General features: G+C 41.6%; 1 protein-coding gene across 1 annotated transcript in view; it reads left to right on the top strand.

Annotated features, from left to right (window-relative positions):
- Nucleotides 1–12,049, top strand: part of GRIN2D (glutamate ionotropic receptor NMDA type subunit 2D) — a 420,255-nt gene that overhangs the window by 70,661 nt on the left and 337,545 nt on the right. The window contains exon 3 of the mRNA XM_063436111.1: nucleotides 11,573–11,687. Within this exon, the coding sequence (XP_063292181.1) occupies nucleotides 11,573–11,687 (115 nt within the window). The remainder of the gene's footprint in view (nucleotides 1–11,572; nucleotides 11,688–12,049) is intronic.

Consider the following 12,049-nt stretch of genomic DNA (forward strand, 5'->3'; position numbering starts at 1 on the left):
TTTTAAACCCTTTTTAAATAAAGGCACCCCTTCTGCTTTTCTCCAGTTCCTGAATTAAAAGAATTCTAAAAAATAAAAACTGTGGCATGGATATTCGTACGCTAGGCAAGCACATATGGGTGAATACCACCTGGCCCTGGGGCTTTGTTTACATTAACATTAATTTCTGAAGCATTTTATCCTGTGTTAACTAATCACCTGTTTGCTGTCAGACTATTGTTACAAGGATTTGCAAATCTACATCCATCTCCAGTGGACCAACACTTTCACTATTAATTTTCTGGCATTAACGTACTTAAACTTTTTGCTCTCTTTGGCTGTGAACTTTTCATTTTCAAATTTAGCCAATCTAATTGCTCTTTTGCAAGCTCTATTGGCATTTTTAAATTTGTTTTAGGATTCAATTGATTTATCTTATGTACATATTTTAAATGCCCTTTTCTTATATTCATCATATGAATTACCCTTGTACCAAGCCACATTGGTTTTAATTTGCTTCTTTTAAATTTGTTTCCCAAAGTTAAGTATTGAGACAAGTTATTTTGTAGAATTTGCCTAAAGAGCTTCCATTTATCTCCTGTGATTTTGCCAGTGAATATTTCCTGCCAGCCAATTAGTTGTAAAATGCTATCCTATTGAATTAAGCTTTTATAAAATGAAGTTGTTTTTTGAACAGCCCAGTTTGAAAATAAGATCCAGACAATCATCTTTTCCATTTGGCACTTCTACTAATTGACATGAACTTATCATTTATTGGATCCAAAGACCTGTTAACTTTAACAGTACCACTAGCACTGGCGCATCCAGGGGATGGGGGGGGGGGGGGGGCAATGGGGATATTGCCCCCCCGAGGCTCTCCCCTGGTGGCTAATGCAGGGCTGGCACTGTCCAAGCGCCAGCCCTGCAATGTGCCTTCATGGACCGGAGGGGAGATCAGTGATCTCCCTCCCCAGTCCGCAGGCGTATTGCTGGCAGCCGGCAGGGGAGGGAGGGAGAGAGGACCCGGGAGCTCAGCCTGCAGCTCCTCGGTTCCTTCTCTCGTGAGCACAGAGCGTTGCTGTGGTTCACTCTCACCACTGGGACCACCAGGGATTCCCCACGGACCACCAGGGATCGAAAAATGTCCCCCTCCTCCCTCAGTAAAGGTAAGAAGGGAGGGGAGGCATAAATGTATTTATTTTTATTAAATATTTTTTTTTTTAAAAGCCCCCCTACCCTCCTCACAACACATTCACACACTGCCCCTCACACACACACACTGCCCCGAATACACTCACTGCCCCCCCCCACACACACATACACAGCCCCCATACACTCACTACCCCCCCACACACACACATACACTTCCCCCATACACTCACTGCCCCCCACACACATACACACTGCCCCCATACACTCACTTCCCCATCACACATACACTCCACCCATACACTCACTGCCCCCACACACACATACACTGCCCCCATACACTCCCTGCCCCATCACACATACACTTCACCCATACACTCACTGCCCCCACACACACATACACTGCCCCATACACTCACTGCACCCACACACACATACACTGCCCCCCATACACTCACTGCCTCACATACACATATACTGCCCCCATACACACATACACTGGCCCATACACACTGCCCCCCACATACACTGCATCACACACACATTGCCACCCATACACACACACTGCCCCCATACACATACACTGCCCCTCACACACACACACACACACACACACTGCCCCTATACACACACACACACACTGCCCCTCATACACACACTACCACCCACACATACACACACTGCCCCATACACACACTGCCCCCCCACACACACTGCCCCCACACACACATACACACTGCCCCCCACACACATAGACACTGTCCTCCACACATACACACACTGCCCTCCACACACACATATACTGCCCCCCACAAACACACACTGCCCCACACACATATACACTGCCCACCCATAGACACACACTGCCCCCATACACATACATCGCCCCATCCATACACACATACACTGTCCCCCTAAACACACACACCATACACATTCACACACTGCCCCCATACACACATTGCCCCACACACCCTACACATTCACACACTGCACCCCCCACCCTCCCACACACACTGCAACTCTCACACATTGCACCACTCACACACACCACTGCTGCTATGCCCTACTACAGCCCCATATCCCAGCAGACCCCAGGTAAGTTGTCAAACTGTTCTTAAACGGTTTGACTACTTACTCTGGGAGGGAGACCCGGCACTCCTGGCACCATAACCACAACACAGAGCTGTTGTGATTATTGTGCATATATTATTTATTTAAATAATCTACAAGTGCCTCTCCCGAGATCAGGCTCTGGTTCCGCCAATGACCACTGGTCAGTGGCGGACATTTGTAAATGTCTGGATAATTACAAATTCCCTATGATTAACACATTATCCAGTTGTGCAGCTTTATAAATTTGAGATGGCAGTTGTTCTTTCCCATCAGAATTAATGTTTGGGGGCTTGTGCCCAATATTAATGTATATCCCCTGTTTCCTTCTACATATTTCTGAGCCTTCCACAAACACTTGGCTTCAAATCAGGTTAATGTAAAGACGTACCCCACCTCCTTTTCTATTTTATTCTGCCCTTCCTAAGTAATGTATATCCATTTAAAGTAATAGAAATAAAGTAATTTAACCCCTTAAGGACACATGACATGTGTGACATGTCATGATTACCTTTTATTCCAGAAGTTTGGTCCTTAAGGGGTTAAAGTAATAGCCCATTCAAGTTGTTCATCCCACCAAGTCTCAGGAATCCCAATTATATCATACTGTTCTTAGTATGCCAATATCTCAAATTCCCCCAATTTCTTACATTTCTTGCATTAGTAAGCAGACATTTAAAGTTACCATAGAAACATAGACACATAAATACTCCCATTTAGCAAACTAGATGGGCCGAATGGTTCTTGTCTGCCGTCACATTCTATGTTTCTATGTTACCATTTGTTTCTTCAACTCTATTTGAACAACATGTTGTGTCTGCTAATCTTGCCAATTCCCCCATCTCCACCCTGCTTGACTTCAGCTAGTTATCTAGACATAAGAGAGTCTTGAATAGCTATTAACCCCTTCACTAATTAGCCAATTAAAAAAATGCAAACCATATCAATTATTTGATACATTGAATTCACCGTTAGTATATAAACATAAGAGAATATTGCTTATATACAGTAGCTCTTTTATATGTCTATGTATTCATTTTATATATTTACTATGAAGTCTGACCTTCAAAAGTTTTATGTGGAGTGAGGAAAGAGCAGAGAGACAGAGTGTAATCTGGCAGAGAAATCAGTTCTCCTGGGTGAAAATTCATGCTGGAGAAAGAAATGTATGTAATTTGCTTTATGGTTTAAAATATGTTTTGCAATGCAAAATAAACTTAACCTAAGCATACACATTGCTAGGAGGGAAAGAAAGTACTTGCAATTCTATTTGTCTCATTAAAGGAATACTCCAGGTATTGTTACCACTACAGCCAACTGGTGCCAGGAGTAAGATACTGAGATACTTAATATAGATTCAGCTTTCACTCACAAGTAGGAACAAGAATACTGGGTTTGCTACTGGGTCATTCATTGACTGAGAGTATTCAGCTGAAGCTCTCAGCCAATGAATGAACAGCAGTGTCAGCATTTGGCTGGATCCAGCTTTACTGATATTCATTGTGACTTGACACCCAGCAGAACCCAGGTAACACAAACTTTTAAAAACAATTTGCCCCCTTACACCAGGGGAATGACGCCAGGAAAATATATTACCATGGTATAGTGCCAGGGACAATCTAATGGTATATTGTAATAAACCTCCATGTTTTTCAACGTTTAGATAAAGCACAAAAACTTGTTATGCTTACCTGGGTTACTTTAATTTCTGGTTTCCCCAATGTAAGTGCTTCTATCAAAGACTTAGTCGCCCAATAAATATTTGTCTTTATATCCAATATCTCACTCATATGATTTTTCTTTGGTGGTTGTGTTCAGGTTTCTATGTATGCCTGTAAAATAGGTTTAATGAGTACTCCAAGCACCATGATAACTTCAGTTATGTAAAGTGGTCATGGTGCTTGGAGTCTGCATGGACAGCATTTTACTTTCAATCACTGAACATATCGACATATAGTGCTGTGTTGCTGAAGCGGTAACTCCACCACCAGTAGTGTTATTAGAGCATAATTGGCCAGCCCAGAACAAGAGTTACAGGCTGTCTAATGTAAATTCTGTGCATACTGGACATCTGTTGTCAATGCGCAAAGAATCTGTCAACAGACGACCAAGAGCAGCATGCCCCACCATCAATAGTGACATGCCTCCCAAGTCCTCACCACAACCTTTTTTCCCCTGACTTTCCTTCCTCTCCTTCAAAGGAGAGTGACATTGCCAGAGGAGGATAGGTTTGTTGGGAGAACTCGGAGTTAGTGCTGAAATAATGGTAAGTTCTAACTTCTTTTTTTTCAGTGTGGAGGTTGTTGGGGGTGGACCATATTAGAGAATTACTCTGACCTAAACCAGTGTTTTATAAACCCGTTAAGGACACATGATGGAAATGTTATGTCATGCTGGCCTTTACTTTGGAAGATGTGTCCTTAAGGGGTTAAAACATTGTTTTTGTTTTTATTTGGGGTGGTATTCATTTTTGGTTGAAGTAACCCTTTAAGTGCATAAGTCACAAATATTGTCATTACCAGGCTTTCATACAGTAAAACTCCATGCTAAGTTATTGACTTTTTTGTTATATACTGGAAATGAACCTCCCAGTGGGACTGGTTAAATTTTTTTTATCTCTTTTGTGACTCATGCTTCTAATGGTATAAATAAATAATATAAAATAGGACAATATGACTCATCTATATTTTCTTTAAGGATACTGGGAAGAATTTACTTAATGTGTTGATTCCCTGTGGACATCGTGATTAAACCTAAAACCTCAATTGAGATGGATATGCCATCCTGGAACACTTTGAACTTGTGAACTGGGTTTAGAAAGCCCAACAGAAAATATTAACATTGAAAAAACAAAAAAACATGTAAATCATTGCTAGAAAACTCACTTGCAACTCAGATCAGCCATGTGTACATCATGTCAGACTTGCCTGATACACTTGCAGTTCTTCTATTATTTTATTTTTTTAAGGGACACTATAGTCACAAGAACAACTACAGCTTAATGTAGTTGTTCTGGTGAGTATAATAACTCCCTTCAGTCATTTTCATATAAACACTGCCTTTTCAGAGAAAAGGCAGTGTTTACATTGCCCCTAGGGACACCTCCAAGTGGCAACTCCTTAGATGGCCACTGAAGGGGCTTCCTGGCTCAGGGCTGCACAGTAAGCAGCCCTGCTGTTCAGCATATCCACGCTCTGCATGGAGATGCTGAATTTTCCTCATAGAGATGCATTGTATTTAGCCAATGCAATGATTTCCTTATGGGAAAGCATTGGATTGGCTAAAAATTGGCCATTTCGATGATGTCACAAAGAGGGCGGAGCCAGAACAGGCGGACCCACGCCGCGCTGGAAATAACGGGAGTTTAAACGTTAATAGGAGGGCAAAGGGAGGGCAAGCCACATAAATGGTGGGTTTAGCACTATAGGGTCAGCTATACATGTTTGGGTTCCTGGCCCTATAGTGATCCTTTAAATAAATTATAAACTAACACATTTCATTTTTGTCTTTAATGGGACTCTCCAGCCAACCCGTTTTACTCACCTGGTTCCAGCGCCGGGAGCCTCGTGAAGCCGCGCCCCCTATTTCGTCAAAATGACGAAATAGGCGGGCGCGAGCAGGGAGCAATCAGACGCTTCCATTTGGAAGCGTCATTGCTCCCTTGTGCGCATGCGCGGCTTCGCCACACATGTGCACATACTTCAGAGGGCGGCATTCATGCCTCCCTCTGAAGTCCTTAGCGCACTACCGCGCATGCGCGCGGTGTGCGCGGCCGCGAGCTGAGCTGAGTGACAGCTCAGCTCGCGGTCTTTTCCCACCCCCCTCCTCTGCTGACAGGCTGTAGAGAGAAGGCGCACACACAGTGCCTTCTCTCTCCTGCACACGTCAGACGTATTTTAATACGTCTGATGTGTAATGGGCCTTTTTAGGGCCCTGCATGATAGGAAGTCCCTCTGGTGGCCGTCTGAGTGACGGCCACTGGAGGTTTTCCTATCAATCAATGTAAACACTGTATTTTCTCTGAAAATACAGTGTTTACATTATATTGCCTGCAGGGAGCTATAGATCATACCTGAACTACATTAAGCTGTAGTTGTTCAGGTGACTATAGTGTCCCTTTAAAATTACAACAAGATCTTTCATTTTTCTAGAATGACCTTAAACCAACTGTCAGCGTGATAAAGAATAAGCAGTATAATATATTAATATCTTAACTGTTCTATTTTATTCAGAACTTCAAGAATTCATTGATGTTTAAAGAAATAAAACTTTTGGTTCTAACACATATTCCTTGCCATGGAATTGTTCCAGAGGAAACTAGAGCATTCTCTATTAGATGTTACAATGAAAATATTTTTCATGATATAACGCTGTTTTTGGTGTTTGTAAATGTTTTACATATAATTCTGGAATTATTTTGTATCAGTTTTCAACTATTTAGAATTGTCGATTGCAAAGTGCTTAGGAAAAAAAATTAGGACATTTAAAAATCAAACTATGCACAGATCTGAGGAGTGGTGGCCAGATGGTGATCGGACTTTATTGAGGCATTCACTTATGGCGATGCCGAGGGCCATCAGGGACACTTGTCTCCCACATTGTCCACACAGATAGATGACTGTAATGGCACCCCCAGGCATAAAAGGGGTTAACAGCCGTTTAGTAGATCTTCCCCTTCCAGAGACACAGGCACAGCTACTGTAGACACCAATCCACCGGAGAAGCATATGAATGCTCTCAAACATACGAATGCTGTAAACAGCAGAATAGGAAAAACCATACGAATAGGTTTACACTCCTAGCAGTCAAACTGGAACAGCATACAATAAATCCCCCCAAGAACGAGACAAGGCTCCATTTTGAGGATCAAGCAGGAACAGACAGAGCTGTGTTTTTTTTTGTTCCTATATACACATTAGTACCACCCACAGGGTTTTGGAAAACAACCAATAAACACGTACAATACACTCAGACACTCCCACACAAAATCCTCTCCTCTGCCTGTGATACAGTTACCTTACACAATGGGTAATGTAATTATCACAGGCAGAGAAATACAGTTTTTCCACATTATTCATAACTTTTAAAGTGTGCATCACATTCACATAAAACTAAAATACATTTTCAGAATCAGCATACTCCAAATACAAACATATGTCAAAATTATACAAATTGGTCCAGTGGTTCAAAAGATAGATCGCAGTCCTTTGTGACCAAATGAAGCATGGCTTTTCTGCCCAAAACCAGTTCCACAGAGTCTTCTATCCTGGAGATAATTGGGAAGTAATCCAATTATCTCCAAGGACAGAGGCAAAACTCCATTGAACACATGGCAGCAAAATACAATAAAATACATAAAAATATATAACTGTGCAGCCATTGCATAAAACAGGTACATACATATCCCCAGATAGCTTAGATCTGAGCACACATTATTACTAAATGGCGCTCAGATCACACACATACAGTTCAATTGCCATGGAGCCAAAGTCTTTCCCATAGTCTTTCATTATACGAATGGGCTCCATGGCATAGCTATCTGGGGTATCACCGCTCAAACAGGGCAAGCACAGAATGACCTGGCTTTCGTGTCTTTGCAGGGGAAAATCAAGAGTTTCAACATGGGGCCATAGTCTAAAGGCAGCAGGCATGCAACCAGGCTCCTCCAATGCACAGTGGCGAGATTGGTCTCGTCACGATGACCAACTCCCTTAGGCAACTACGTAACACTCATGCCTTCTGTTTTACCTGTAGGGGTAAGAACTTGGACTCAATGAGGGCTCAATTCTGTGGATTGAAGATGCAGTCCTGTAATATGTCCCGGAAGAGAGAGATGCCCTGTATTGCACCTTTGGAGCTGCTGTCTTCCCAACCCTCCGTTTATTAATTTATGCCCACTGACCTTGGGAATAGGTTGAATTTTAACTTGCCACACAGGGCTCTATTACAGCTCATACCATAGAGACTCACCCTTGTGTAACAACTGCCATCATACCTTTTATAGCCATTTCAAGCTATTTGTTTATGTATATGTTTGTTTTATTTGCATTTCTCTTTCTTGGTGTTATACGCATATTTATTTAAGATTTTCAAATAATTCAGCAATGATATCACGGGTATGCCAGTGACTTATTCAGTGTGGTACCTTAATATGTGTGTTTATATTTCCCTATTTCACTACATCAAAATGCTTTACTTACAATACACTTGCTGGCAGGATTGCTTAACATGATTTATATTAGCATGAGTATACCTATATGATAATCACCATGTCATAGAGCTTACATTTATCCTACGACTTAATGACTACCTGTAGTCTGCATTCAGACATGCTAGTTTAGTCTGATGTTATATGTTATAAACAATTTGTAAACTGAGACAGTCTTGCTGAGCAGTTTTTCATGCTGTATTTCTGGAAACTCTGTTTTACACTTGCCATGACTTTTCTTATCTGTATGGTGTTACCACTTGCTTCAATAAAAAAAAAATTGACAAAAAAAATAAATAAATAAATGAACACATATAGCGAGTGAAGGTTCATTCCTTGTTAGTGATCAAAGCATTTAGTTTTTTATTATTAATTCATTAGGCACTCATCCCTCAACAGTCCCTGTGTTTTGTGCTTTACACATTAGGAGCAGGAGGTATGCTCATTAACACCTTGCTTGGTATAATGATATCGCAAGCTATGAAAACCACTCTTTTTTTAAGTAGACCATTTAGGAAGAGCATAACTGTGACAAACACAGGGAAATGCAGAGATTGACTATAGGCTATATGTGTGGAAGGGTTTCTTCCCCAATACCCATCAATTGATACCCCTAAAATAAAACCTTGCTACAGTGTCTGTATTACCTAACACACACACATGTGCACACTACTGTATCTACAGACATGGACTCTGCACATATACACTTCTATGAATGATATGTCCTACCACACATAAAACATAAATCAGAGTGCAATGTATACATGGCAGTTCCAATACGTGCGATAGTGAGGTTCCTAGCGCTTGTTAGATCCGGGTATGGCAGCTGGTACTTCCCAAACCAGAGTCTCTTCTATCTGGCAGTAACTAGGTTTAGGTCAGAAAAGGGTACAGGGAAGCAGCACCTTCTGGGTGTCATCAAACTTGGTATGGTTGTGAGTCAGTATGGAAAAAATTAGGACAGAAAAGAGAATACAGTGTAGTATATTCTATAGGTGGTGAGGTAAAATAAGAAAAATGCCACTTACAATTAATGTTTTTTTTTTTTTTTAACAGTGAGAAGCCACAGGCTTTTTAATAGACATGCCCCTGGGAGCCCTAAATACTAAAAAGGGGGGGACCTAATGTCCTCCCCCCTGGCCCCCACCCCTGAGCGGCGGGTGGGGGCCATAAATACTAAAAAGGGGGGGACCTAAGGTCCTCCCCCTTGGCCCCCACCCCTGAGCGGCGGGTGGGGGCCCTAAATACTAAAAAGGGGGGGACCTAAGGTCTTCCCCCTGGCCCCCACCCCTGAGCGGCGGGTGGGGGCCCTAAATACTAAAAAGTGGGGGGACCTAAGGTCCTCCCCCCTGTCCGCCACCCCTGAGCGGCGGGTGGGGGCCCTAAAAAAAAAGTGTCGTCCCCCCAGGTGACTAGGGGTCCCCAAACCCCTAGTCACCCCCTCCCACCACCAAAAAAAAATGAACCCCCTACCTACCCCCCTCACCCTAAAAATAATAATAATTAAAATAACCTTTAACTAAGTACCTGTAAAAAAAAAAAAAACTTACCATTTGATGTTTTCTTTCTTCTAAATCTTCTTTTTTCAGCCCCAAAAAAGGCCAAATAAAAAACCATAATAACCAACGCAATTAAAAAAAACAAAAAAACAAGCGCCAAAAAAATAATCCATGTTCACCCGGCGAGGGCTTCGCGCAGGCTGAGCTCTGCAGGGCAGGGGAAGGCTTATAAAGCCTTGCCCCGCCCTGCAATTAGGCTCAGAGCACTCTGATTGGTGGGTTTAAGCCATCCAATCATAGTGCTCTGACAGGTAAATGAAGAGACTGACAGGTAAGTCTCTACATTTACCTGTAACAGCACTCTGATTTTTTGGTTTGAAATCCACCAATCAGAGTGCTCTGTGTCATTTTACACAGCGTGGGAAAGTTCTTTGGAATTTTCCCACGCTGTGTAATTTGACTCATAACTCTCTGATTGGTTACTTAATCCACCAATCAGAGTGTTATGAGTAAAATTACATAGCGTGGGAAAATTCCAAAGAACCTACGGTATAGCGAGTAGGGGCAGAATTTACTAATACTAAGTAATCTTTACTTAGTATTAGTAAATGTGGCTGAAAGGCCAATTTAGGTCTTTCAGCCTTTTAGTAGATAACTCCCTAATACCGTGGGAATCTTGCAGCCGCGGATCGGAGTTTGCATGCCACAGTCCAGGTGTTAGTCCCCTTGAAACAACTTGTGGGTTTTAAAATTCGCCTGCCTATTGAAGTCTATGGCGGTTCGCCCGGTTCGCGGGTTCGTGAACATTTGCCGATATTCGCGTTCGCCGTTCGCGAACCGAAAATTTTATGTTCGCGACATCACTACTCACCCCCATACAAGTGTGAGGACACCCAGAAGGTGCTGCTTCCCTGTACCCTATCCTGACCTATACATGGCAGTACTTTTTTTTATGAGTAAACTTAAGGGCATAACATTTTTATACATATTTTGATTATATCATTAAAGTTCATTCTTTTCTCGCTGCTACCACACTGACCAAGCATTAAGTGAAATATAGTCAACACGCACGTGGTTCCAGGGTTAGTGCTTATGACTTATAATTTGTAGGGATATCCTCAATACAAGTAATTAAGTTTCCATAGAAACTTTTTCCATTATGGTATGCTTTAGTAGGTAAGGACAAGGCAAATTAAAGGTGGGATGAGCATGGAAGAGGGGCATAGAAAGATGAGTTCAAATTGATCTAATTCTACATGATGGAACAAGCTTTTTCTACCCTCAAGTGTCCCTGAACTTTGGCTTTGCATTAGAAATATGCAATTGCTCTTACAAATATGTTTAAGAAAAAAAGTTGTAAAACATTGCTAAGTTTGTGTGTTCAGCAGACTTTCTCAACAGTGCCCAAAAGGTTAAATTCTTCTTTTTCCTCTACCGGTGAGTTTAGCAGATTTGTTAGGTATTATTTAGTCAGCATATTAGATAGAAGTAGATTAATTACTTATTTCAGACAAGAACAGATTGCTATTTTTGCAGTAGTTTTGTAGATTATTCAATCACTCACAGGGACTCAAGAACAGAATACTAAATGCATTTGCTTACTGCTGACATTCTCTCTTGACAGATATTTTATGAACATCTCCTGGGGAGGAAAGGACTTCTCATTTAATGAAGATGGCTACCTCATCAATCCTGCACTTGTGGTGATTGCTCTCAACAAGGAGAGGAGCTGGGAGGTGGTAAGTACATGTGGTTCTCGGTGGTCCAAAAGGGAGGCGAAGGGATTGTCTGTCTTTCTTTGTTAAAGATGATTCTGTATTCTTACATAAAACCTTTCTATTACAGAAATCTTGAAATAGCTAGGGATAACTAAATTAAAGTTTTATTCTGGACATTACACTCATTTTCAAAATAGGCAGCAGGTCATCTATTACCATAGTTTATTTATCATATTCTTCCTACTTTTATAAACTGGCATTTGTCTTTCTCATTTTTCTTTTTTATCAATGAAAACAATAAAGATACGTTTTCTTTCTCTTTCCCTCTTTTCTTACACCCTCTCTCTGGTTTCCTCACTCTCTCTATTTTCTCTCTCTCTCTC

Source organism: Pelobates fuscus, chromosome 11 (assembly GCF_036172605.1).
Source record: "Pelobates fuscus isolate aPelFus1 chromosome 11, aPelFus1.pri, whole genome shotgun sequence".
Classification (NCBI taxonomy): domain Eukaryota; kingdom Metazoa; phylum Chordata; class Amphibia; order Anura; family Pelobatidae; genus Pelobates; species Pelobates fuscus.